Below are 27,581 nucleotides of genomic sequence, written 5' to 3'. Positions count from 1 at the left end.
TGAACGCCGGTGACAAAGTGTGCACCATTCTGTTATGCGAGGGTAAATTAGACTTGCTCAGTTAAAAATGTCTTTAATAAAATCATTCATGAATATTTTGCTCATTACTGAAATCACATTTATTGATGACCAAGAACTGCTTTTACTCAAATCTCATGTCAACAATTGTTAGATATTAGATGAGGCTATGTCACATAGATCTGGGTAACATGGATATATAAATGGAACGGTGAGTTATGTTGGATGCAGAACGCCCACTTAGACAGTTTTGGACACCATGGTATTAAAATCTATCAGAAAACCTGAGTGGTGACATGTTTTCTACTGACAACATGTGTACCTAGAGTCTATAAAAAACTACGGTAACCATCATTCGAGGCTCTTCTTCAGTGTTTTTCCGGCGTCGATAACCGTCAAGAGCCTCAGCGCTGATCTGTAACCATTTCTCTAGCTTGTTTGGATTAAAGGTGTTAAAGTATAGTTTTCTGCTTTGAGAGTCATTCTTTAAAATACGTTTTATTATCAAGTGTGATCACGTCTGGGCAAGAAGCTGGGGGTCCGCCAAGGCGTCTAGCGGCCGGCAGGGTGGGGTAGCTTTTACACAATCCAACAACTGAACATTTCAGATTTATCAGTAGATATTGATAAACAGGCTGATCTGATTCAGTATGTTAATGGAGTTAACAAACCACTGGGACACAAACAACTCAAAAAAGGTTTGAATAAAGATTCTCTGGATTAGAAAATATCTATATGTGTGATAAACTTTCGTTTTTGTAAATCGGACCCATAGTTGACATTTAAATAAAAAGATTGGAGTGAATGCGCGAGCCTAGTGTAAAACTGATGCGCTTTTCTCTCACCAGCATTGGGCAGCAGCGAGGACAGCGCTCTGGCCCTTTCCTCGGCCGTAGGCAGCAGGACTGACCACCCGCTCTGCAGCACGGCCTGGGCAGCAGCCTGCACGGTGTTGAGAACGCCGGCATTGCTGGCGAGCACCACCACCGTTTGTTTAAGGTTGTTAAGGAGCACGCTGCCAAGCCCCAGCCCCAGCTCCTCCGGATCCACCTGGTTACTGATGGCTGCGTGGAGCTGAGGGGAAAAACAGGCGAGGATTAAAGGCTAAAACAATGACGTACAGAAACCAAAACGGGTGGTTTCATCCGCTTGACATGCTGCTGCCCACCTGGAGCCTGAGCAGGTTGAGGGTGGCCACTACCATGCACTCCTTCTCCTGGGGTGGAGGCCAGTCCGAGCTGCCGTCCATGCCGTCGCTAACCTGACGCAGCAGCAGGTCCAGCTGCTCGAAGGTGGTGGAGCAAACATCCACCACGAAGGGCACACGCTGCCCAACAGACCACTCCGAGCAGGAGGACCAGGCAAAGCTCTGAAAAACAGGAAATTTGTTAAATCTTCTTCCTCCCCAAACCTTACAAATGTTGTCCAATCAGAACTAAGGGTTCGTCTTACTTGTCCTGGGCCACAGGAAATTCCCACAATGTGCTTGGAGTTGAGCCCCGGGAGTGCTTTGGGCTGCTTCTTGTTGGAGAAGAGCGTATCAAAGTGCTGGAGCTTATCGTTGCTGCCCCAGCTGTGGACTTCCCCGTCGTCCGTTAGGGCCAGACAGTGTGTGGACCCCACAGCAATATCCACCACTTTCTTCCCTGATTGGAAGCAAAAAAACAAACGTAAGCCACCGTCTCCTTGAATCCTCCGGAGACCCTCTGGCTGCCGTCATCGACTCACCCTGAAGACTGTCGAGCAGCTTTGGATAACGCACGTGTTCGTCGGTGCCGTGACCGAGACGCTGGTTGTCTCCCTTCCCCCAGGTGTACACCTGGCCGTCTTTGGTGAGCGCCACGGAGAACTGGCTGCCGCAGCACACCTTCACTATATCCAGATCCTGCAACTTCTCCACCAGCTTGGGCGTCTTGCAGCCGTCGCTGCCTCCTCGGCCCAGCTTCCCGTAGTCGCCGTCGCCCCAGGACCACACCTGGCCTGAAGAGACACGGCGAAGAGGGGCAACATAAGCAGGGAAGCCTTTATGAGGCAAGTTATATCAGCAAAAATCGCTTCTTCCAACCGTTTTCGGTCACAGCGAGCGTCTGGGCGTCCCCACTTCCACACGCCACATCCATGACCTTATGTCCTTTTAGTGCCGTCACTAGCATGGGTGTGGTCTGGTCCTCGCTGGAGCCTGAAAACAAACACGACAGAGAGCTACTTAGAATAAAAAAAAAAAAACAGAAGATGAAGTCATATCTAGTGACATCGCTGCATGTACAAGGCTTTTTAAAAACTATCCACACACTTTGAACTTTTTGCTGATTTATTAACGCTGAAAACAGATCCTCAATGGCGTACCGCGCACGTGACGTCACCGACTCAAGAGCAACGCCCCTTTTGCCGCTTAGGTAGGGCATACAGGTAGAGAACACCCGTAGCAACCAGCTATTACACGCGCAACAGAACCAGCGATACGACCGACTTTGCAGCCATTAAACTTTCCCAAGACGATGTCCCAGGCTCACGGATTACTGGTCGAACTGGTCGCACTGTGGAAGAACACACCAACCTTCAGCTCAAACGATGGCTTGAGTGTCGAGGGCTTAAAAAAACCGGAAAACGGGCCGAGTTGATCGAACGGTAAGCTTTGTTTTTTTTTTCCTGCGCGGCGGTCATGGCGTCATCGGCCATTTTTTTGTTTGTAATCACCGTCCAGGGATCGGTATATGTTTAATGTTTGTCTCATTTGAAATGTTTTTGAGTAAGCTATCCTGGTAGCAGGCTATCATGTTAGCGCCTGCTACCATGATAGCCTATATGCTGTCATGGTAGCAGGCGCTACTTTATTAACATGTCGGCCACCAAAATACTCTTACCTTGACTTGATGTCGCTGGAATTGGGTCAGGATGTTCTTCGGTTGGGCCCTTTCCTCCAACAAAATGCTTGCTACATATGTACTTGAATTTGGTAACTTTTTCCGGGTTGAACTGCTGTGTAGGCCGACCGCCCCGGTGTCACACATTTCTCCTTGGCAGTCTTGAAGAAAACATCCTTCATATGCGGCCGATCAGCGTAACTCGAGTCGCTGTTGCCCGTTCCATAGCAACAATGTTTAAAAACCATGGTCTTAGATTTGGAAAAAGCAGTCGTTTACCGAGTAAAACCTAGGCTAACGCACATCTCTTTTACAGCGAAACAGCGGCGGACTATGCAAGTTTGTCCTACTGCGTACCACGTGATGTGACGTCATCGTGACGTTACGTTTCTAAAAATAGCTCGCTCGCGGTACGCCATTGGTCTCCATTTTCACCTCCGGCTTCATGTTCAGAGCCGCTGTCCTTCTGGAATGTGAACCTCTGCTCCAGTCTCAAGTCTTTAAGCCTTTAACAGGTTGTCTTCCTGCAGACTGTGACCAGCTTCCCTGTCCTTGCGGAAGAAAAACAGCTCCACAGCATGATGCTGCCACCACCATGTTTCACAGAGGGGACGGGGTGTTCAGGCGTACGTGCAGCGTTAGCTTAGAATCACACAGTGTTTTCCATCTCAGCCTTTTTATCTAGGTTTCATCTAATCAAAGCACCTTTTCCACATCGTTTGTCCCCCGTTTAGATCGGTTCCTCCAACAGTTTTGGTGGACGGCCGTATCTTGGTAGGCTGCTGACACTCATTCATCTGTGTGACGCGGTTCTTGGTATTCATTTAGCAGGTCGTCCACTGATGTTCTCCCACAAAGTCACAAAAGTCAACTCCATTTACTAACTAGGCTACTTCTAACATTCATTTTTTTGCCCTGTGTTTTTATTTTGGGCGTTCACAGTAAAAGGAGCTACGTGGAATTGTCTTTCCACTTCACAAATGACACGTTACTCTGTGTTGCTCTATCACATGAAGCCCTGTAGAAGATATGGAGAAGGATCGATGAATACTTCCGGCAACGCAGATCTTACCGTGACCCAGTCGGCCGTAGTTCCCTCTACCCCAGGTGTAGAGCTCGCCGTCAGCTGTGATCGCAGCGCTGTAGGTGCTCCCGCAAGCGATTTGCACCACATGCTTCCCAGCTTGTTTTCCGTTGAAGACGGCAATCATCGTGGGCTCTTCTAGGTACCTAAAAGAAGGAATAATTTTAAATAGAGCAACGTTAATGTATTCATCTCAACACACACTTCTCTGTCCGTTCAGTGCTAGCGGGGCTCTTGCCACAAATACATGAAACAATAGTTTCATTAGTATTCTATTCCTGTTTCCGCCCACGACGCCTATCAAGATGGATCGTCTTCATACAGCCGCACACGACACATCATATGACAAGGGAAAAACATCAAGTTCAACATTGGTGGCTGCTTACGTAGTGTCTCCATGCCCCAGGCGTCCCCCGTCCCCGCAGCCCCACGAGAACACCTCCCCGTTGGATGACAGGGCCAGGTAGTGCTGACCGTCAGGGTGAGCAGCAAGCTTCACAATCTTTCTGGAGCTCAGACAGTGGAGTAGCATGGGAGCCTTGGGGGGTTACAAAACACAAAAAGTCAATGTGCTGTTTATTATACACATACCGTAAGCCCTCTCATTGGTTCTCCAGACAGAAATGTTAAAGTTAATTTAAATTACTTTGTCTCCTGGCACAAACCACACGCAAGAAAAGTCAGGGGGTCTTTCCAAAAGCTTGATGCTAGCCTGATTTATCCATTACAAAACCCATTTTGATTTTTTGATTATATATATATATATATATATATATATATATATATATATATATATATATATATATATATATATATATATATATATATATATATATATATATATATATATATATATATATATATATATATATATATAAGTGAAACAGTGAAGGGAGTCTAACTGTTCTTTATCTAGTCAGATGCAACCAAGACTGATGTGGCCACAGAGTCAGTTTCCCTCCTAATGAAGCAGGGGGGAAAAAAAGATTCAAAACATTCAAATTCATCAACAGCTAGATGTTTGAAACTTGGATACAATTTTGTTTCCCACCAGGAGACTGAACCCAAACACATGGAAAAACCTCCACCCTACTGAAGATTTGTGGAATATGTGTAGCAGCCCGGTCCGTGCCAGGAAGCCAACCACTTTTAATCACAGTTACCGATTCTGATGGAGAGCTGGAGTGTTCAGCCAGAATTTACCCAGCAGCTTGTTGATGGCTAGAAAAAGCACCAAGTCAAGGTCACACTCACTAAGGGAGCTTTAAGGAAATAACACTGGGGGTGAATGTATATATTTAAAGGTGTTTGTATCATTTTGACAAGGTTTGATTAAAAAAAAATTAAAAATCCTCAGTTATATCATCATCCTTCCATATTGAAAGGCTTCACTAAAAGCCAAAGTCAAGGCAACATGTATATGACATGAATATCAATGAACATTACCATGTAAATATGCACAATTATAACCCGACTGTCAGTCACACGTGTCCGTGAGCCTGTGTGACCATCAGACTGCAGACGTACTGGGTTGTTGATCAGAAGGGGCTCTACAAACCAACGGAAAGCCTCCGTGCAGCAGAACTGACCAGTGTTGTGCTCTTGTAGTTCTGGGTGTAGACGGCGCCACTGCTGGACAGGATGAGGAACCCCTTCTCTGAACACACAATCTGCATGACCCCGAGGCTTGACAGGGCTTTGCACTGGATGGGTCCATTAACGTTGGCGTAGAGCTTCCAGCCCAAAAGGCCCCAGGCAATCACCTCCTGCAAGGTCCCCTGAAATGACGAGGACGAGAGACAGCATCAACATTCTGCTTACAATGTCTCCTTTGAAGAATCGAGACCGAAAACACTCAAATACATCAGGGATGGATGAGTTAAAGGAGTCCTATTGAATTCAACTGAAAAAAAGGCTCACCTAAGTCTCACTAAATACATGCAGCAGTAATGCAGTTCATGCATTTTACCAGCTTCAGTATAATACTGCATCTATATGAAACACGATGCTCCAAGCTCTGCCAAGGAATAAAAGGAACCCTCACCTTGTGTGACGAGGGGGAGTTACAGTGTGGGGGGCTGTAAGGAGAGGCCAAGCGGTCCAGGTGAGCCATGATCACTACGGCCGTTTGTTGGAGATCAATAGCCAGGTCGTTGTCCTGGGGTAAGGTCAGGTAACGCAGGAAACTCTCGTTGGGGCTGAGAGGCGCCGTCAGGATCTAGAAGTTACATTCATAGGACGTGTTACTTTGGTCCTCTAGGGGGGAGGGGTCTGTCTGCATTGTGTCATCAGTTACATACCCGATTGAAAATATGTTGGCAGGGTGTAGAAAATGTAAACGCAAAAAGCTGAAAAGGTCGTCATTTTAAACCAAACATTGTCCATGATGGGAATCTCAAAAGGATAAAACAGCAAATGCCCTATACTCCGTTTAGCCTTCCTGTTATCTGCAGAAAGCCTTGTTCTCTCTTCTTACATCCCTGTTTATTATGACTTTATTTTTCAAACACTAATAATAGCCGACTTTGAGTCTTCTTCATCCAGTACCAGCATGTACACTGAACAGTGTAGGGCTGCTAGATTGTTGCAAAATCTGTGGGATCGCTTGTTTCCCAGAAATCTTATTGGTTATGAAATTGGAGGCGTGACCAACAAAGATCAAGATTCAGAAGAATTAGCTTGAATTGACTGAAATCTTGCTTTTATGTCTACTCTGCAAAAGAAAAATACCTGAAGATCAATGGTTGTAGTGCCATGTGACAGCAACAAAAGTTTAACATTGTTCAACTTTCTTGTGTCGCACCCCTAGCACCGCAATCTTCACACGGATGAATTTCGCCGGTCGTTTTGCTGGAGGAGGGCAGGCGACTGTTACTGCATTCACATGTATATATTTATTTATATTATCAATTTTAACCAAAAGATAGAGGTGAATAATGACAAAGGCTGCGTGTGAATCAGTTACGGGGGGGATCTATTTAAGTGCAGCAGTTTCAGAGAAAGAAAATTACCATTGGCCGTTAAGGATTATGTTTATTACATGTTTATAAATAGACTCGAGTGGAAACTTTGCTTATGCTTGACTCGTTTTCAATGGGGAAACAGACGAGTCGCTCTACGCAGCAACAAGGCTGACTGACTGACTGCCTGTCGGTAATTTCGAAGTGGGAGGGGCTCACAGTCGCACTCGTGATTTGCTGGAGAGACAGAAACTCAAAGCGATCGGTGCTTTTACTTGTTGCCAAAGTCTTAAACAAGACAGAAAAGATTTGCTAGATTCATTGCTTGTTGCTTTTGACTAAAAAAAAAGTTGTAGATTGTAGATTATTCCTTTAATCTACAATTACCCGATGGCATTTTTTGTGTGTAAATTATGAGAATAAAGTCATGATATTAGGTGTACAAGAGTAAATAACATTATAAGAATGGAAAAAAAATGCCGGAATATTATGAGAATAAAGCCACAGTCGTTTGCAGAATCGTTTCAAAGGTCTGATGCTAATAATAACTTGATGCTGGTGTGCTAAAAAGAGCATTTTCTTATTTATAGAACCGATACAAAAATATAACTTTACAAGATGCTCCACATTCCTTATTTTAACCCTGGGGAAAGACTGCGCCTTTTGTAAGAGTTCTCATAAAATTACGCATAAAAGGGGGTCGCAGGCAGGAAAGTCTGGGAAGCCCTGATCTAAATGGGGCTAAATGGAAAAAAAAAAAATGTTTTTTTTTTTTACCTCTGCATTCTCCTCAGGAACAGGCTCCTCCTTGCTGCTGTGGATGTTATGAAAGCGCTGCAGCAGCGGCAGGAGAGGAGCGCTGGTTCCCTGGGTGGAGCGCTCGTTGTCCATCTCCCTGGTGCCGTTTTCCCACAGACGTAACAGGAGCAGAACAGCCGACAACAGCTGGCTGGAGGAGCAGAGCCAAAAAAGCAAAGTCAGACACGAGGAAGAGATCCATCGTAGCACATGAAAGCTTGAATAAGTCAGCATGTTACATAACGGGGGGGGTTGGGAGGGATGATCTTACCCGAGAGTCCCTCTCTGCACAGCCAGCTCCAGAAGGATGGCCAGGGCAAGGTGCTCGTCCTGAAGGGGAATGTTACCTTTGGTGCTGGCACTTCCATGTATGTCACTGAGCCCCAAAGAAAAAGACATTTAATACCTACATGTGACTATATGATGAATGCATCATTCTAAAACAAAAAAGAGGCGATAGAAAGGCACAGGCTACATCACAGAGGCTACTTTCTGTTTTAAATGATTAAAAGCCAGGTATCTGAATCTGCCAAACTGCAGCTCAGTGCTTTCCAAAAACTAGAGGTCAGAAAACACCTTGATTAATGCATCTCTATTATATCACTGCTTTTGTACCATGGTGCCCAGTTTTGGTTTTAGCCGACTTTAAATCATAGCTCCACATTTAAGAATGAATTGAAATCTTAGCGTTAATCTTTCCATCACCTCCTGTAGCTGCAACTTTTAAATGATAGCGGTCGGATCCGTTACGTTTTGATACCATATTATAGCAAGACTGAAGTGCTGGAGAAACATCTGAAGGTCAAAGCAGCCCGTGCCTCGCTACGAAAGCAAACAAAACGGTCAGAAGCAAACCTTAGGAATTTGGTGGCCCTCTCAACAACTTCCAGCCACACGGAGGACACGGTTCCCTCGTCAAACAGGGTGGCCTCAGGGAGGGCGCGCAGCGCGTCCAGCGACTCCTGGAGGAGCTCGCTGCACAGGTCTGCATCGTCCCCTGCAGAAGCAACACATCCTGTCACACAGCTTACGGAGGAGTCGTAGACAAAACACGGCTTCTCCGCCAAATCTATCCATATTCATTATAGATTTACATTTTTACAGTACGCGCCATTCTACACAATCTCTAAGATTTAACACCACATGATTTAAAAAAAATAAAAATACATTTTATCAGTGATGCATGCAGGTGTGTATGCCGGTGTATATCATTAACCTCAAAGAAGGTATCTTTGATAGTTAGCAGGTATAGTATTACACACTAGTACTACTAGTAGAAGACTACTTATACTATACTGGACTAATAGAAAGTGTTTCCTGAGTAACTATGAAAGCTTTAGTTCTTCCAACAGAATATTCCAGGATTAAATCTAAAATGAGAACCAAAGGTTTGTGTGTGTGTGTGTGTGTGTGTGTGTGGGTGTGTGTGTTTCCCTCGTGTTACAGGAAGAAGAGGCCGCCCCTTTGTTCCCTCCCAGTCCCTGCGGATGAGCAGCTCTCAGCCGCACATCAGTGCATGAAACAACAGCGTCTCCTCTCACCAGTGTTGGGGAGTAACGGATTACATGTAACGACGTTAAGTAATTTAATTACAAAAAAAGAGTAACTGTAATTCGTTACAGTTACAATGAGAAAATATGTAATTCAGTTACAGTTACTTCCGAAAATATTAAGAATTACAAATTTAGTTACATTTTTTTAAAAATATAAAGAAAAACCTTTGCGAAATATGTAATGATATTTTTATTGCTTCGCGCCCTGTATCGCCGTTTCCCGCTACGGCTCCTTGTCTCTATCACTCTGATGATCCATCCTGTGCTGGTGGAGCCTTCTGAAAGAACAGCAAGCGAGCGGACGTTTCACGGTTTTATTTCAGCTCAAGCAGCGCATCAAAAACGACAGCCTTCAAGCTTGTTGACAGCCACCTCTTGTTATTCACACACAACAATAAACCCTGAGAGCCGACGTGTGTTGTGAAACTGCAAAACTTTGTCTTAAGCGGAAAATCAAACGCGCGTCTGCACAGCTCAGCGTTCACAGTGTTGCGTTCGTGAGCGTCGGAAAGCTATGGTGCATTCAGGAGCATGGGACATTTCAGTTTTACAACGAAAAAGGCAGAAAACGGAACAGAACTTAACTCTTACAATAATGTATTTATCCAGAAACAGTGTGGGCTTTCTTACAATACTGAATGCTCTATAATTGTATTTGTTATTTTTGATCATGCACATCTGCTAGCTTTTTATTCTAAAAAATCTATAAAATTACAGCAGCAAATTATCAAAGTTTTTCAAAGCCTGTTTAAAAGCTCCAAATGGGGCTTCAGATCATACAGCAACAATTGTGCTGTCATTGTTTTACAGGGCAGAATTTGTATTTGCTGACTCTTGTCCTTTAACTACTGATGGATATACAGGAATAGTCATACAAGTGTCAATTCCCAATTCCGCTTTTTTAAGGTTCACATTCAGTTCTCAAAAATTAAATGTTGAACATGGGTCGATACTCATTAAAACCTTAAAGTAATCAAAAAGTAATCAAAGTAATTAGTTACATTACTTTTTAAAAGTAATCAAAAAAGTTACACTACAATTACATTTTAAACAAAGTAACTTGTAACTGTAACGGATTACATTTTTAAAGTAACTTACCCAACACTGCCTCTCACAGAGCTGACAATGAGACTTATAAACGAGGGCCATGGCTGCGGCAGAGTGCGCTTCCTATTCAAAAGTGCAACGTGTTTATTTGACTTATGCACAATTTGGGGTTGGGTGTTTTTGTGAACATCGAAACAATTTCTGAAAGAACTGATGATTTTTGGGGCTAATCTAGCTGTTTTTACAGGACGCTGACGCTGGTTAATCACGAGGCAGTGTGTGTGAGACGTGATGCTAAGGTTTGTGAGTAAATCCAGGCAGTCTGCAGAGAGGAGGAGGACTGATCCACGCTGTATGAATGCCATCTGAAGATGGGAGGCCGCTCGTGCCCTTATGCCTGAGCCAAGCCTCAAACTACTACAGAGCACCTCTGCTCAAAAATCACCTGCAGCTTAGACGCAGTTCAGCTCAGATGTTTACAGACACTCGTTAGAATGAACGTTAGAGTCATCTGGGGCTGTTAATGGTTTTCCTCCCTTTCTTTTATCATTTCTTATAGCAGTTCTTTCAAAATAAAAATGCAGGTAATTATTTAATTTAGTCTTTTAAAACAAGAAATGGGAACAAAAATATCAATTATTATGGAGTTTAGCTAATCCATACACTGATATATGGAATAATGGATAATGGATATAATGAATAATGGATTTATGGAATAATGCCTTTTAACAAGTCGTAGTCATTTCAGCCACCACTAAGGTGCTGCGATTATTCTGGCTCAATGTTTGACAACTTTTTTTTTTTTTTTTTGAAATTGTAGACCTGATTTAAACTGCTAAACCGTTCTCAACCCTGGTCCGAAGGTCCCACTGTCCTGCGTGTTGCAGATGTGTCTCTGCTCCACCACACCGGAGTCAAATACTTGCATTACCTCCTCCAGCCATCAAGAGCTGCAGAGGCCTCTTCATCGCCAATGTATTTAAATCAAGTGTCGAGGCAAAGTAACACCTAACACATCCAGGACAGGGGTGTCTGTGGAGCAGGGTTGAGAACCACTGGTGCAACGCGTGACACAGCTAGACATGTTCTGTGGAGGGAAGAACTGTGCTTCTCTGTCTACAGAGTACATTGTGTTAAGTCTAAAGTTTGTCACAGAGGAGATTGTGGTGCCGAGCTGATTTTCAGGGAGACGGGATCAGCGCGATGGAACACCTTGGCAACAGAGACTGTGAGTCGGGCCTTACTGTCCAACATCAGTGACTATTTCATAATACATAACGAACAGATAAGTCTCTCGCCAACTAATCATAGTCCAAGCTAATTGTTTCTGTTTTAAGACAAGGAACCTGTTCAACATTGAACAGAAGGAGGTCCCATCATATCATCTCCCTCCAGGCAGACCAAGCAGCAGCAGCAACAAGCCGAGGTTAGATCACAGCATTACGAAACGTGTCTGGTTGTTTACTCCGTCGTGATTTGTCATTTATCAACAGCTGCCAGGCGAAGCTTCTTCACCTTGTGACTGCAGAAATTCCCCGAGGCATTTTCTCACCTGACCTCCACGCCCGGCGCAGGAAAGCGAAGGCAAAAGAGAGAGCCGCCCTGGAGCCCACTCTGGCCAGGCCTTCCACACCTTTGCTGGCAGGACGTTGGCTTAAGTAAAAGCAAGAAAGAAAAAAAAACACATAAATTGATTTTAGTGTCAATACAAGCTTGAAGAAAAATAATTATTTATCAAAACCTGGTTTTATCCTTCCAGTACTTTGAATATGAGCTGGTTAGTGTTACAGTGTCATAATATTGGTGACTTTATTTATCTCACCATTAAATAACAGTACGGAAAAGAGCGTTTTAAAGCGTTTCGCTCCGTTAGGAGGTTGGGCTGAAAAGAGAAAAGGAACCAAAGGAGAGCAGCTCTTTCATTAGCCTCGGGTGCTTTTCGCGTCACATGAGCAGTCGGTCATAAGGCTGAGGCTCGCAGACATGAACGAATAAACCTATTTTTCTCAGTGCACGGTCAAGTTTTGAATCTGAGTAGTAACCGCATCCGTATACGCCTCCAGACGATGACACTGATTCAAACTACTATTAAAAAAAAAAGACATTAGCAAGGGTCTAGGACCAGAAGAATCTATAGAGGAGCAATCCAGATTAAAAATGAGAGGCCACCACACAGAAAGCCCAACACTGAGCTGTGGCTGTACTCAGGGTCAGCGTGTTGCGTGGAAACTTACAGAACATGGAACGTTTCTAACAGTGGAAATCACTATAAGCACAGGTAAAAAAGCCTGACTGTGACTAGTTAGGGAGCTTCCAATCTGAGCCCAGGTAATGATCACCCCTGGCAGGTTGGGAGTTTGCTTTTTGCTCAGGCAGGATTTAAAAATCCAGGGTCATCTCTTTGTGTGTACAGCTTCCATGACTTCTGCTCAAATGAATGTGTTTTTTTTCCAAATGTTCTACATGTTTTTCACCTTTTACAATAACATAAGTAGCGACCGAGAGGCTCTCCGGGCTGCTGCAGCTCTTGCTCCGTCTATGATGTATCTGATAGCACCCACAGCGGTGTGCCAAGTGTAAAAATGTGGACGATTGACTGGAAGCCCGTTGAAATGTGCAACAAGCCAAATTATGGACAAGTCATACCAAGACAAAGTCAAAGTTGGCACATTTGCTCTAATGGACAGCAGGAGCAAGATGTGAGCTTATAAAAGTGGTCAGATAACTTCTGGATCAAATGATGCAGCTTTTGCGAGTTTCAGGGGCGTGTTGTCAAAACGCCACAGTAGCTCTCCTGAGTTGGAGCGGCGCATTGAGGCTAACATCAAGGACGCCTAGTAAGGACATCTGTCACGATTAATGAGAAGATGAGACCTCAGTGAAGCGCTTTCATTTATCTGACCTAGCCATCTGGGGGCAACGCCAGCCAGAACACGTGAACATCTTAACGAGGTGTACCTCTTATTGTCGGCAGCTGGCTGGGGCTGGCTGGGGGGCGTCTTCCAGCGGACCTTGTACTTCTCCTCCATCATGCTGTGGCTGAGGGAGATGAGGTAGCGCTCCAGGATGACCAGGCGCTGGCGCAGGCGCTGGGCGGACAGGGTGCTTTTGGCCATCTGAGCCGAGAGCTTCTGCTGATCCTCCACCAGGACCAGCAGACAGTCTTTGAGCTCCGTCTCATCTGAGCACGCGAGAGAAAAAAAGGGGGGGCACTTAGAAAAGACTGCAACAAGATGCCGACAGAATAACTAACACCCGTGACACTAATCCCACACGGGGAGGTCGCTCACAATCACACACACACACATCCGTACGGCTGAAAGGAACCCGAGATGTGTCTGCCTGTGGGGATTGGTGCCGTATTGTTTGTCGTTCTTCAGTGGAAAGTTCCACCGCGCAGGTCCGATAAAGCACATCTGAGATCTACTTAAGCCGTACGCAAGCCGGACTGACCCGAGGCGGTGGGCGACGAGCTAAAGCCAGCTGTGTTCTGCTGTCAGGACAGATAACCAAACCACGCTGGCTGTGGCTTAACAGCTAGCGTGGTTTGTCCCCGATAGGAAAAGTCAGAGGAAAATACAATTGCTCGGAAACTATACGCACTCTTTTCACATAACAACCAAGCCTGCACATCCACAAACGTGTCGTTAGCGCAGCATTACTGTACGCAACAGCTGCCCGGCAAAGAACTGCTTGAGCTGCAATAAATAGTAGATGTTACTGAGGTTAAGTTACACACAAGCGGACTCTCCGTTCACTAGTTAGGTCACTCATTAATGTAACTGGTGGCGAAGGGATTCATTTAGGGGCATCTGAGGAAATGCACATGCATACAACACTTAAGATTTGTAATTAGAAAGAGCTAAACATTTAAAACAGGGATGGGCAACTTCCATGATAAAGAGGGACAAATTTTTTTCAGCACGACCATTGGAGGGCCACATGACCACGCACTTGAAATAATTGGATATGAAAGATGCTACAAATTATTCTTAATAAGAACAAATTTTAGATGAATTTATATGTGTATGTTTACTGCACCAACATATAACTATTTTCTGCATATAAATGCATTTTAATATGTCCTTAAGCAAAAGACAAACCGTTTGCTTTAAAAAAAATTGCAAAAAAGGAATTTAAACTCCATAACAATGCATTCAGGAGCATGGGTCATTTCAAATTTACAAGGAAAGAGGCATAAAACGGAACAGAACTTAACCCAATAACGTGTCTATCCAGAAACAGTGTGGGCTTTATTACAATACTGAATGCTCTATAATTGTATTTCTGTTATTTTTTGATTATGCACATCTGTTAGCTTTTTATTCTGAAAAATCTAATGTCCCATGCTCCTGAATGCACCATAGCTTTCTGATGCTCGCGAATGCGGTGCTGTGTAGATGCTTTGCAGTTTCAAAACTCACGTCGGCTCTCACGGTTTATTGTTGTGTGTGGATTGCAAGAGACCACAACAAATAAATCAGCCGTACATCTAGGGAACGCAAAAACCTTTGCCGTACTTCTTCCCATTTTGTCTGAAAAATGTGACTTTCTCGGTCAAGTTTTTCCTTTATGCCACTGCTAGTGGCAGTGGCTCTTGACTTTCTTCCTCGTTGTTGCAAAGCGGCCCGTGGCGCGACGGCGCGCCCTCTATCGGTCAAATATATAATTACAAGTTTTTTTTGTTTTTTATTATTATTATTATTATTATTATTATTATTATTATTATTATTATTATTATTATTATTATTATTATTATTATTGATCCATTCGCGGGCCGCACCTAGTGATGACGAGGGCCGTGTGCGGCCCCAGGGCCGCCAGTTGCCCATCCCTGATTTAAAATGTGAGACTCTTCTCCTGCTACTTCCCAACGACGCGCTACTTTGCGTGGGTCTGTCGCATAAAATACGCTCAGGTTTGTGGCTGGAACAGGGCAAAAAGGTGTGAATACTTTCAGACGGCACTGTATGTCCCCTCCATGGACACATCTGATCTGATTTCAATGCGGGGGCTTAGATGGGGAGTTACGTCTGCTGACACAAACATGTTTCACATATCTGACCACACAATAGGAGGGCAGGAAGTGTGCTGCTTGAACCATAGGCATCAATAACAGAGCCCTGATGGATCCGGTTACACTCGCAGTAATATCAGACCAGGTCTGGGCTTGGTCAATAAAAAAAAAAAAAAAAAAGAGGAAGAAAGAGAAAATGTGGCTGCTAGTAAACCCTGTGCTCTCTGGATTGGCAGACAAGGCCGCCTGTACCCCCTGAGCAACAGTTATCTCCTCTATCCAAAACACCGCCCCACCCAGTTCCTCGAATAAACACACCCCGCTCTGGATCACACTGTAAGGCCCGCTAAAACGGTCCGCCGGTGTAAAAATAACCACTCGGTTCGGCGGAGTGCAAGTTGTCATTTCAGAGTTTCCACAGCGCCCGCGCCAGCAAAACATGTGCACTCCAGCAGAGCCGGGCAGACGTGAAAGCGACGGCGAGGAGCGGCCGTGTATTCAAACAGCGAGTGTACTTGGATCTGGTCGACATTTAGGTGTTGTGAAAGCCGCCGCCGTCAGCAGGGTATCCGTTACCCAACTTGGAAACGGAAAGGTGTATAACAACAAGATGCTCGGCGGGCCAGCAGGACGGTTTGGAAATAGCAGCCTGCAGACAGCTTTACCGTCACCCAGCCCCCTAAAAATAACCATAATTAAAAAGAAACATTTCTACCTGGCTGCCGCCCCCAATCCCAGGTCTCGATGATGGAGTGATGCGCAGACGTTGGCGTCTCCTCCTCCTCTTTCTTGTCTTTATCGCTGGGTTCATCCTTCTTCTGGCCGCCGAAACAGTCAGTGCAGTCTTCTAGAATATACCAAAAATAACAAACACTGGTGACTATGAGTAAACACGAGTTAGTCTGACCCAAAGAGGAGTCCTTAACGTGACAATACCTGTGTGAGCCGACTCTTCCCCGTTAAAAGTTATTTCTTCATCTTTCACCATCTCATTCCACATCTCACTCAGCCCCTCTGGCGAGAAGGCCCGCTACCACAGAAGGAAAGACAATAAATTTTTTTTAATAAATAAATATTTAAAAAAAATAATTGTTCATTTGTTTTAATTCATAAAAAATGGTTTAATGACAACTTTAACACTGTCCTAGTTATTCCATGGCCATACTACAATGAAGATTTCCAAACGTTGCAGCATAATGACTGAAGATGCACAGAGACTTAGGCTGGTGACCGGAAGCGGACAATTTTTAGCCCATTGGTCTGATCGGTGAGCGGCCATTCAGAAACACCAAAAAAAACCAAAAAAAAAAAACCATTATATTCCTTTGGTGTTTCTGGATTCAGAAACACCTGCTGTTCATGCAGGCTGCAAGACAGTGAGAGAGAGCAAGACTTTTCGCAGATAACATGAAGCCTGAATGCATTAGGCAAAGGTTTCTACATTTCTCTGTGTTGACCTTTTAACCTCCATCAGTCAGGGGACATTCTAGTATCATGCTTTTTGGGAATCTCAACGTGAGGTGCTACTTTTTCTAGGGAATGCCGTTTTTGTAATGCTAGCTATGCTAACAGCATTGGACACTTTAAACAACAGCTTCAAACCAGAACTCCGTAATTATCTTGTCTTTAAAATACCAAGATCCCATCTGAGATGAGGTATTTTGACACAAGTGATGTTTCTACTCCTAAGGTGAAAAAAGAAATATGGCAAGAAGATTAAAACTTTATTTATTTCAGTAAGAGTTAAATTCAAATCAAAATGAACTAAAATAGTTTTCCTTGCCATCTAACCTTTAACCATTTTTTTAAACAGCTGTTGAGGAGAGTTTGAGAAATCCTGCGTGACATTTGGATTTAGGTACTCAATTCATTTAGGTGTTGGTTTGCATGAGCCGCGTCCTTTGAAGGAGCAAGCTCCTTAAATGTCAAAAACATTGACATTCAAGCACACAACTCTCCATTCTCGTCTCTGCAGTGAGGACAGTGAGGAAGAAAGGGAATCTTGTCATCCCTCTCTGTTTTAAAGTTCAATTCAAGGGTCCAGGCCAATTTTAAACTTCAGACGGGAAGTTATTTATGCTGGTGGGAACCCAAAACCCCCTCTGCTCCCTGTTCCTCGGCCTGTAAAGGACTGCCCACAGCGACATGAGGCAATAAACCGGGTTTTCCTTACGAAAAACAGTTTTACCTCTTGGCATCAAGAACTGAACTTAGAACCTGAATTTAACTCAAATTATAGGACATCACAGCTGACCTCTTTTTTTGACTTACAGTAGCAGCCACGCGTACTGGCAGCCCTGCTTAAAAATGTGTAAAACTGCTGAAAATTAATCTTACTTTTTCTAAATGTGGCATAGAAATGAATTGCTTTGAGCAAAACCACCCGTGTACTTAATCTTTGAATAAGATTTTTCTATTGGAATTAAAGGAACAGCTCCAAAAATAAGAACATTGTGAAAAAGCTCAATATCTTTGGTCTCATATTTCAAAAAGTGAAACTCGTGTCCTAAAATCGATCATATCTTTATTTCTTGTAATTTTGGTGAATAGGATTTACAGATCAAGAAAAGCCTGAGTTTTGTGTCCCAGAAAATTATATAAAAAAAAAAAAAAAAAAAAAAAAAGACTGTCATGGTGACATCCTAATCAGCTAATGAACTCAAAACGCTAAATGGTCTCTCAGTCTGGGTCTTAGGCTTCACAATCATGGGGAAGACCGGCCTCCATGTCGGCTGAGGCAGTAATTCAATGCAGCCCCAACCAAGTAGTTAGTGCACGGAAATGAACAGAACCCTGATATTTCTTCCTTTTTATTGATCTTATGTAATATTCTCATTTCTAAGACACTGAATTTGGATTTCCATTATCTGTACATCAGAAGGAAAAGAAATAAAGGTTTGAAATATTTCTCTCCATCTGTAACGAATCTACACTACATGTCAAAAGTTTGGACACACCCATGTCATTCAATGGCTTTTCCTAATTTTTAATAATTTTCTACATTTTAGATATATGGCAAACACATCAGAACTACAAAGCAAAGGTTCGTGAGATTATGTAGCCAACAGAAAATTGCTAAATATCTCAAAACATCCTATGTGTGTAGATATATGTGGTTCGCTGTCCAGCCTCATTGACCAGTGGCTAATTGAACAGATTTACCTGCATTTAGTGCATTGCTAACTAGACATAAATAAAGAATGATCAACTTAAAAAAAAAACATTTAAAGGGCTTGATTGGGGTACAAACAATATGGCTTTATAAAACAAAATACCGCATCCATGGAAATTATTTTTACACTGACACGTTGTACTCAAACTAAAGGTTACGATTCGTTAGATTTTCCACTGTGAGATTATAGTATTGTAATAAACGCTGAATTTGATTTAAAGATTTTCCCTAAGTTCAACAAGAATGGCAGTAACACTGGTGAGCAGCAGCTGATCGAGGGTGGATATGCACAACGTCTGTCACCATGATCACATCTGGCATTATAACATAACTATCACTGTGACATTGATTATCTCACACACTGCTACCTGCGCTGACCAAATTATGGGAATTAAGGGCTTTCCTACAAACAAACATGGCTATGGTGGATAGATAGTTCACGTTGATGAATTTATCCTAGACCTGACAGCATCTGGCGATCCGTGCAGCATGTTATTATGGTTGCATACCTGTAAGTCTATCTTCAGCCATTTGTCGTGAAATCTCAGCTGAGCATCCAGGGTAAAAGACGGAGAAGGCATCTTCCCCTCTTCTCTCCTGGCTGCAGACGCAGCCAACCTGCAAACATGTGAAAAAGCAGGCGGTGAGCAGCGAGTTCAAAGACCATCCGAGACTGAGAGTCAGGTCAGAGTTGCCAGGTTAAAAAAAGCACGATGTCAACGATGCCTTTATTTTTAAGGATTTAGAAAGAAGAGAAAAACATTTGGTTCCATAACGTTGGCTCAGAAAAGCAGGTGAACAGGCAGCAGGGTCGAGGCTTCATGGTTTAATCCGGGACAGTAATGCCATCCTCAAAGAGCACGTTTATAAGTTAGGAAGTCCGTGCTCATCCATTCCTCTGAACAGTTGACTAATGTCTTTGCTGCCACGTATGGAGACGACTTCATCCTGAAATGTTCGGGCAGCACGAGGTGACTTCCTGGTCACTGACGGCAGCAAATGAGACGTCTGCTGACGCGGTGTGATAGCGTCAACCTGTCCCTTCAGCGCTGATAACACCAAAGACAGGATTTTGGACAGAAAGACAAAGGAGGACGCAACACCTCAAACATCACAAAACGGAGCGAAGACATTTGAGCTCAATAAAGGAAGGCTGCGTCATCCAGAGCAGCGATTTCTAAACGTAGAAATAGTGGAATGGTGGACGGCCTCGAGACGTTTCATACACAACGCGCATCAACTCGGACACGGAACCATTTACAGCAACTTTCCATTTTCTACTCTGGCCTACTCCAGGGAAACGTCCCATTCTGGTTTGATCAGGGGTCGTTAGGGTCAACTGGCCCAAATTGCATGAGAAATCTGTTTTTTTCTAAGGCTATATTTTCAGAAACTATTCTCACACAGACACAACTAAATCTAAACTAAGCGGATGGTTAATAAGAACAAAATGGACGCATAATGGGAGGAAACGCTCAACATGTGGGCACGACAAATGACCCGACTGTGTCCAAGCGTTTCATCTAAACAGCGGGGACATGGCAACACAAACTGCATCTACAGCCAATACATTGATCTTGTTTAGTTGTAGGTCCGGTTTGTTCAATTTTGTTCCAGAACTAAACGATATTAGGAAAACGTGCATTCTCAATATCAACACACCGATGAAGATGGGCCCACATTCTCCAGACGTGTTTCGTCATCACCTTGTCTGGCCTAAGGCTGGCCGATAATTCTATAACAATATATTTATCTCAATCGTAGACGTGTGGATCAATAGGAAAAAAAGAGAGTTAATAAAAAGTTCAGTAGAAGAACAGTTTTTCTTCCTTTTAGTATTAGCCTATCACGTAGGCTAATACTACAGTCGTTACATCCTCCCGACCAATCACAAACGCAGATCCAGGAACGCTCCCTCACCAAGCTCCGCCCCCTTCAAAGAGTTCAGAGACGTTCTTTTTTTCTTTTTTAAACACTTACAGTTTTGGTAAAAAGAAAGTTGGTTAAATAAAGACTCGAGTCAACATCATAAAGCGGCCTGGGCTGCACTTAAAACATATATTTCGAATTCTTTGATAATTATCGGTATCGATGAATATGGCTTCTATTTTATCGGTATCTGCCTTTTTTCTGTATCGTCCAGCTCCAGTCCCGCCTCTTTGTGTGACCTTCAGTACACTGACCAATAAAAAGCAGACTTCTAGTTCGGATACTAGAGGCACCAAGAGATTATTGGTGGTGGGGCAATGGCAGAAAAACGTGACCCGCGCACGGAGGCCTCAGTCCTCAACGCGGTTGTCACGGGTATGAATCCCGACCCGGAGACCTCTGCCGCACATCATCCCCCTTCCCTCCCTTCTCTCTCTCTCTCGACTATTTCCTGATTGGCAACAGTCTAAATAAAAGGCCAATAGAGCTACAAACTTTTTTTAGAAAAGATAAAAAGATCTTACTGCCACACAGAATTGCAACCTTCGGATGCTTGAAACACAAAAACATCCCATCTAAGGAGTCTGCTGCAGTTGTGATAGTAGTGCACACAACGATAGTGCGACTGCGATTCCTCGACACACGGAACAACTCTAATCTTTCTAACATAGATATGCCCCGCCGTTGTCATGTTTGTTATGTCGTTTAGGTTCTGGAGAGGATCCCAACACCGTACACCCATGACTCCAACTTTAACAAGCACTGATTTGAAAAACTAAACTAAAATAACTCAATCACGCCGATAAGAAGGCCTCTTTGAAGGATCTGGAGCGTGATCGGGACCTTTAATGCTCCATATCCCCACAATCACAAACAGCAACTTGAGGGGAAAACTGATTTCCTTTGAGGGATATTTGTCCAAGTAACGCCGTGTGATTTCTGATCTGTGAGGGCTTGAAGCAGGAGTCAAATTCCCATCGTGTACAAACAATGTCGGCCAAAAAAAGCGGATCCAGATCTGGCAACCCTAACCCTAAAGCAGGGCCATGACACACCGCATCCCACCGGTGTCAACAACTGGGAGGGTTTACGGCTGCTTGTGAAAACACTCCGCCGTATCACATCGCAGTTCGGTGGCAGATTGACACACACACACACCGGACACGGGTCAGATGTTGCAAGAAACAACAACAACACACACACAAAAAAAAGCAAACCTCATCCAGGCCGATTGCCTGTGACATATGGCGCTGCACAAAGCTCTAAACACCTCATGTGCAGGACCTTCATGAGCGATAACACCGTAAACTTCAGTAAACACACCCACATAAATGAGCTGGTTAGGTTTCCTACCAGCCCGTGGTATAAGGCCAGAGATGCACCGCTGTAAGCCTACAGGAACCTCGGGAAAGCTGTGGATGCTAGCAGAGGTACCGCGGTGCTTTTCTCCTCGTTAGCATGCGTGACAGGCAGCAGACAGCCCCCCAGGGGCCAACGCCGTCCTCGGACACGGCATCCCCGCTGCCCTCGGGGCCTCCCCGCTACCACCGGCCAGCGTTCGCCTTTAGGTGAGGGACTCGGGGTGGTCTCGCCAATTCACCGGCTAGCCAGCTAACAGTTCACCCGACGCTAGCTACACTAGCCGCCGTCACCCAGGCGGGCATCACTGCAGACCTGACGCTAGAACGAAGCGGCACGCCGCGTTCAGGACAGTCCGGCAAAACGAGGCAACCTATCGAGAAATTACCTGCGGTCACTCGTCGGGCTATTCCGGTCCCCCCGTCGGCTGCTTTACTGCATTAACAAGACGCTCATAATGGATTTGATTGACGGATCGCGGACCAGGGAAGAAGCCATGGAAATAAATTACGTAGTCCCCGACTGCTAGATTAGGTGCGATAGGTTTGTTTCACCGCGACTCCCGAGGCTGGGTTTCTGCAAAGTCGGTTTCAGCTCCGCCCCTGCGGGGCGAGCAGCGCAGCATTAAATCGCGCGCCCCCTTTTTTTTATTGGGGGCGGGACATGGAAGAGGCGGAGTTGACCTGGATTGAGGGGGGAGACTGTCCACTGGGGGGCGCTGTTTGCTGCTCGGGAAACCGCCTGGTAGCAAACACGCGTCTCGTCTGTCTCAAAGCGCAGCAATGGCCGATGACTCGGGACTGTCCGGCGCTCCGCTGGGGATAGCAGTGGCTGTAATATCGAGCTTCATTAACGGCTCGACGTTTGCGCTTCAGAAGAAAGGAATACTGCGTTCTCGTGACAAAGGTAAGAGGCAAAGCAGCACGCACAAGGCTGGCTCGTGAAACTAGTTGAGCGTGCTGCAGAGTTGAATGAAGTCCCACAGACGAGGCAGACTGGGTCATTCGTGGATGTGTTGCAGGATGTTCGTACCTCACAGACGTGGTGTGGTGCAGCGGCACGCTGAGCAGTGAGTATGACGTCGACAACGCCGTGCCATGTTCCTTAAAGATCCTTCTTCTCCGCTAAATATGTCTCCATATATCTGTCTTTCTGTCTTTCGATGACTTCCCAGTGATCGTTGGCCAAATTGGAAATTTCCTGGCGTACAACCTGGCCCCTGCTGTGATAGTTACGCCTCTAGGGGCCCTTGGAGTACTATTTGGGTGAGTGTCAGCCACAAGTGGTCAATAGGCGGTGGCAGCGTCATGCTGTGGGGAGGCTTTTCTTCAGGGGGGGAGACAGGGAACGGGGTGCAGGTATACCCACTGAGCTATATTATACACTGGAGTGCTAATCACCGTCTGTTTGAACGAGTCGCTGTGAAGCCACCAGCCGCCATATTGGTACTCCCTATTCCCCCCCCCCCCCCCCCCAGTAACTAGGGAATATGTGCGCTACAGCATCGAATAACGAGGATTTTCTCATGTTCAGGGGGGGCTTAAGACTTTTAAAATGTCAAATGCCATATAGTTTTATGTTATGTTCTAAAACTATCAAGTACTGAGAAAGTCATGTGCTGAAATATTTTGCATTTTATTCATTTAAATATATATGTTTAACATTTATAAATATATAAATAACAATATACAAAAACATATATTTACATGTGTGTGTGTATACATATATATACATATACACAAACTTATATATATATTTAATATGAATAACATGTAAAATATTTCAGCACCTAATTTCCTAGTAGTTGATAGTGTTAGTACATCCACTGACTGTAGAATTACCTGTGAAACGTTTTCACTCAGCCAGAAAACTGCTTGTTGTTGCAACCAAATCCTGTGGGATTCTGTGAGAGTAGGGAGTAGAAAGATGGCGGCCAGTGGCTTCAGTTTTTCGGCAAAATCAGCAATCCAGTGTATAATATAGCTCAGTGGGTATACCACGTTTTTTTTTTTTTTTTTTTTTTTTTAAATATCACAGCTAAACTTACAGTAGACTTCACTGATTGTTGGTGCTTGAAACATGGAGGGATATAGGAATGCTTTTCCAAGACGCTGTAAAACATGTTGTGCACTTTATTACAGTAACTTTTGTGTGTGTGTGTGTGTGTGTGTGTGTGTGTGTGTGTGATGCAGAGCCGTGCTGGCGTCTTGGATCCTGGAGGAGCATTTAAACATCCTGGGGAAGCTCGGCTGTGTGATCTGTTGCTGCGGCTCTGTCGTGCTGATCATCCACGCCCCCAAAGCGGCGGCGGCGTCCAGAGAGCTGCTTGAAGAGAGGCTGTCGGATCCAGGCGAGGACCTTTTCGGCGTCACCTTACTAAACGATTCGTGGTGTGCGCGTGACGTTTACGCTTTCCTCCCGCAGTGGTCCTGACTTACATCCTGCTGGTGCTGGTCCTCCTGGTCGTCCTGATCGCGTGGGTCGCTCCGGCTCACGGCGCGACCAACATCATGGTGTACGTGGCCATATGCTCCCTCCTGGGAAGCTTCACCGTTCCCAGCAGCAAAGGGCTCGGCCTGCTGGCCCCCGCCGTGTTCGGGAAAGGGCCGTCCGACGGCGGAGCCCTGGCCCTCTTCCTCGGCCTGCTGGCGGCGCTGGCCGTCAGCGTCCTGATCCAGTTCGTCTTCATCAACAAAGCCCTGGAGTGCTTCAGCTCCAACATATTCGAGGCCGTCTACTACGTGACGTTCACGTCCACCGTGATCCTGGCGTCGGCCCTCCTGTTCAGGGAGTGGACGGAACTCACGCTGACCGACAGCCTGGCCATGCTCTGCGGTCTGACCACGGTGTGTGTGGGCGTGATCCTGCTTCGCATCTCCCAGGAAGCCGCCATCGTCTGGAAGGGGAAGGAGGCGCGGCCGAAAACGGACTGATTGTGCCCCGCTGCCTTTTTCCAGCAGACAGACTCCGCTGATCCGCACCGTTTCCCCTTTAAGCGACCAAAGCTGCGGCAGTCAGCCACAACCTTTGACCTCATAAACGTGAGGCGGTAGAGAACGCTGATTAGGCTGTCACCGTTTTATCTGACAGTGGGTGGGATTTGTCAGGCGACAAAATGACTTTCTGTATCCTTCAGGCACAGAAAGGTCATAAACATTTTACAAGAGTAAGGGTTCAGAGGACTTGGCGAGGCCGTAAAGCTCAATTACAGTAACTCTACATGGTGCCTTACAGAAGCAGTGATATCAGGTTTTAACTTCCTAACATTTCCACATCATTTCCACTGATTGAAAGTTGTGCCTGGTGATAAAGCGGAAGGAAGGTATCATATGTTCAAATGCAACATGTATTCTGCCCTCTCTGTGCAGCAATCCCCTCAACATGATGCTGCCGCTGCCGTGTTTTAATTAACATGGCGCTGGCGTTCGTCTGTTTGTGTCATCTGATCAGTCCACCTTCGCCCTGCTTTTAGCCTTCCTTCCATAAAGGGCAGCTTTATTTATTTATCGGCTTTTATAGTTTTTCCATTTTCAGATGACTGCTCGAACAGAGCTCCATGAGACGCTCAAAGCTGTTTTAAAGCCTAACGCTGCCTCAGGCTTCTTCACAGCTTCCTCCTTGACCTGCCTGCTGCGTTCCTTGGTCTTCTTGGCGCTGCTTGTTCACTGATGTTCTCTAACCAACCTCAGAGGCCTGAAACCGAGCGGCTGGATTCACGCTGACAGTCGGCTCCTAAAGCAACTGGCTGCTCTGGATTTCATGTAGGTGGATCAGGGTAAACGGGGCGATGCACACAGAAGCACCCTTGAGATTTTCAAGGTTCCCTCCACTTCACTTCACATTCTACACTTCTTTTATATCGCTCTATCAGAGAAGGTCCCGATAAAATCCATTGCTGTCTGTGGTTGTAACGTGAAAACATGTAAAAAAAAAAAAAAAAAAGTCCAGTCGGTATGAACTCTTGATGTTCAGTCTCAATAATCAGGCAGGTAGTCATAATGTTATGGCTGATCAGTATTTTACTAGTTTCATAAATACTGACATTCCTTTTCATTGCTAAATACCAGAATTAGCACAACAATTATTTGTATATTAACTCTTAGTTTAAATGCGATTTACGGCATTGTTATCACTGTTATTCTAACTTTACCTGTCCAAGATGGCCGTTATGCTGCCAGCATGTGACTTTGAGTGGTGGTAGTAAAGCAGGTTGTAAACCAATAGTTCTGCTTCGGTTCCTCTGCAGGCTACTTAAAGGGACAGTACATGTCCTCCCGTTGAGTCGCCTGCTCTTGGACCCTTCTGAATATTTCAGCTGGCTGCTGAGAGCTGCTGCTGCATAAAAGATGAGCAGAAACTGCCTCTTCAGTCAAATGGAGCGCTTTGTAAAGCCGATGATTTGCTCCCTAAACATCAGCTGTTTGTTAACCTGATAAGTGTTGGCGCAGGTCATAAATGCTTAGTTATTCTTGACGCCTTTAATTTATTTCAATGTCAAGTACGCCTTTTCTTGTTCCTCTTTGTTAATTTTAAATGTATTGAAATAATTGGAAAGCTTCCCACCTGTAAGGTATTTGTGGATTTTCTTCTGCGTGTCTGTTAAAATTTGATGAGCTTGAAAGTCATATTATTTTTCAGGTTAAATGGGAATTTTTAAAGATTCATTTGAACCGTTCTTATTCCAGGGTGGTCTGTTAGTGACACGGTGATACAGTGGTTAGAGCTCTTGCCCCACAGCAAGAAGGTCCCGGGTTTGAGTCCTGGGGCCAGAGGCCTTTCTGTGTGGAGTTTGCATGTTCTCCCCGTGTCTGCTTCAGTCCCCCCCCCCCCCACTACTAAAGACATGCTGGTCAGGTCAGCCATCAGGGGCGGTGCGCGCTCAGTCGCAGCAGCTCAGGCTAACCCTCCATCTGATCTACGACATTCAGTTGTATGTGCCTTGTATGTATAATGACAAATAAAGCATCTTATCTTTATGACTTTTTGTACACAAGAATTTGGTTAATGGTAATAAATGTAATTCTGAATCCTTCTTGTCGTCACAGAATTATAATTATTCTCTTTTCTTTGCTCAGACACAATTATTTTCAGTAGGTTTGAGGTTATTTGCACTAGATTTCCTCTTCTCCTGCTTTATCTATTCAATAAACTACTTTTGATGTATGTTTGGGTTTGTAGTTTAGTTGGAACACCTGATTGGATCCAGCCGAGGGTGTCCTCTGGCCCAGGGCTGGTATCCTCCAACACTTAGATGGGCCCCTGGTTTATAGAGAAAAAGACTGAACTGTCTCCTCAGCATGTCTTCAAGTCCTTCTTAGGTATTGACCCAATTCTTTGATTTGGGCGTAATGTAAAGATGGATCTAAAAGGTGCAGAACACCGGCCCCCCAGGACTGGAGTTCAACACCTGCAGGAATCCAGCTGATGGAGTTGAATTTCCTCACCTGTTATTTCATCCCCTCTGTGCAACAGAGGTATAATACCCCTAGCAGCACAACAGACCCTCAGCTTGATACTCCCACTACCGTGCCTAAACCTTGGGACAAAGGTTGTAGGTTTGAAAGCCTTTAAGTCATTGAAACTCAATTGTTGCTGTGACCTAATAGGTCAGTCTATTGTGGCGTCTGACCTTAAAGCGTCTCTCCAGAAGGTGTTTGGGGTTGTCTACGTTACAAGATTGAGGCAGGTGCTTTTAACCTGCATGGTTGACATGATCTCAGTCGGTGTTGGTTGAACTTACTCGGCTGTCGACAGATGCTGCTGTTCCAGCATCTTCCTGT

The 27,581-nt window shown here is 44.8% G+C and overlaps 2 protein-coding genes across 5 annotated transcripts in view; one reads left to right on the top strand and one right to left on the bottom strand.

Moving 5' to 3' along the window:
* Positions 1-22,337, bottom strand: part of herc2 (HECT and RLD domain containing E3 ubiquitin protein ligase 2) — a 60,478-nt gene extending 38,141 nt beyond the window's left edge. For all 3 annotated transcript variants that reach the window (XM_012861121.3, XM_021315764.2, XM_012861122.3), the window contains exons 1-18: positions 22,190-22,337; positions 19,023-19,131; positions 16,278-16,371; positions 16,057-16,188; positions 13,283-13,505; positions 11,877-11,977; positions 8,580-8,721; positions 7,996-8,100; positions 7,704-7,875; positions 6,011-6,184; positions 5,556-5,744; positions 4,353-4,504; positions 3,955-4,112; positions 2,084-2,197; positions 1,747-1,998; positions 1,471-1,664; positions 1,187-1,387; positions 864-1,092 (exon numbers count right to left, since the gene is read on the bottom strand). In XM_012861121.3, coding sequence (XP_012716575.2) covers positions 864-1,092; positions 1,187-1,387; positions 1,471-1,664; positions 1,747-1,998; positions 2,084-2,197; positions 3,955-4,112; positions 4,353-4,504; positions 5,556-5,744; positions 6,011-6,184; positions 7,704-7,875; positions 7,996-8,100; positions 8,580-8,721; positions 11,877-11,977; positions 13,283-13,505; positions 16,057-16,188; positions 16,278-16,371; positions 19,023-19,094 — 2,704 coding nt within the window. In that variant the 5' untranslated portion in view covers positions 19,095-19,131; positions 22,190-22,337. The remainder of the gene's footprint in view (positions 1-863; positions 1,093-1,186; positions 1,388-1,470; positions 1,665-1,746; positions 1,999-2,083; positions 2,198-3,954; positions 4,113-4,352; positions 4,505-5,555; positions 5,745-6,010; positions 6,185-7,703; positions 7,876-7,995; positions 8,101-8,579; positions 8,722-11,876; positions 11,978-13,282; positions 13,506-16,056; positions 16,189-16,277; positions 16,372-19,022; positions 19,132-22,189) is intronic.
* Positions 22,338-22,496: 159 nt separating this feature from the next.
* Positions 22,497-26,833, top strand: nipa1 (NIPA magnesium transporter 1). Of its 2 annotated transcripts, none has more exons than XM_021315765.2 (5): positions 22,497-22,707; positions 22,796-22,870; positions 22,976-23,066; positions 23,994-24,151; positions 24,226-26,833. In XM_021315765.2, exons 1-5 carry the CDS (start codon positions 22,584-22,586, stop codon positions 24,732-24,734), a joined length of 957 nt encoding a protein of 318 aa, XP_021171440.2. In that variant the 5' UTR covers positions 22,497-22,583; the 3' UTR covers positions 24,735-26,833. The 2 variants fall into 2 exon arrangements, with proteins under 2 accessions (XP_021171440.2, XP_012716578.2); XM_012861124.3 differs by having other exon boundaries at positions 22,501-22,707; positions 22,823-22,870.
* Positions 26,834-27,581: the final 748 nt, after the last annotated feature.

Source organism: Fundulus heteroclitus, chromosome 9 (assembly GCF_011125445.2).
Source record: "Fundulus heteroclitus isolate FHET01 chromosome 9, MU-UCD_Fhet_4.1, whole genome shotgun sequence".
NCBI lineage: Eukaryota > Metazoa > Chordata > Actinopteri > Cyprinodontiformes > Fundulidae > Fundulus > Fundulus heteroclitus.
This window is presented reverse-complemented; position numbering and strand designations above follow the sequence as displayed.

Coding starts and splice junctions, on each gene's coding strand:
- nipa1 (XM_021315765.2), top strand. CDS start 22,584: ATGGCCGATGACTCGGGACTGTCCGGCGCTCCGCTGGGGATAGCAGTG. Junction 23,067..23,993: donor GCCCTTGGAGTACTATTTGG/GTGAGTGTCAGC, acceptor TGTGTGATGCAG/AGCCGTGCTGGCGTCTTGGA. Junction 24,152..24,225: donor AGAGAGGCTGTCGGATCCAG/GCGAGGACCTTT, acceptor TTCCTCCCGCAG/TGGTCCTGACTTACATCCTG.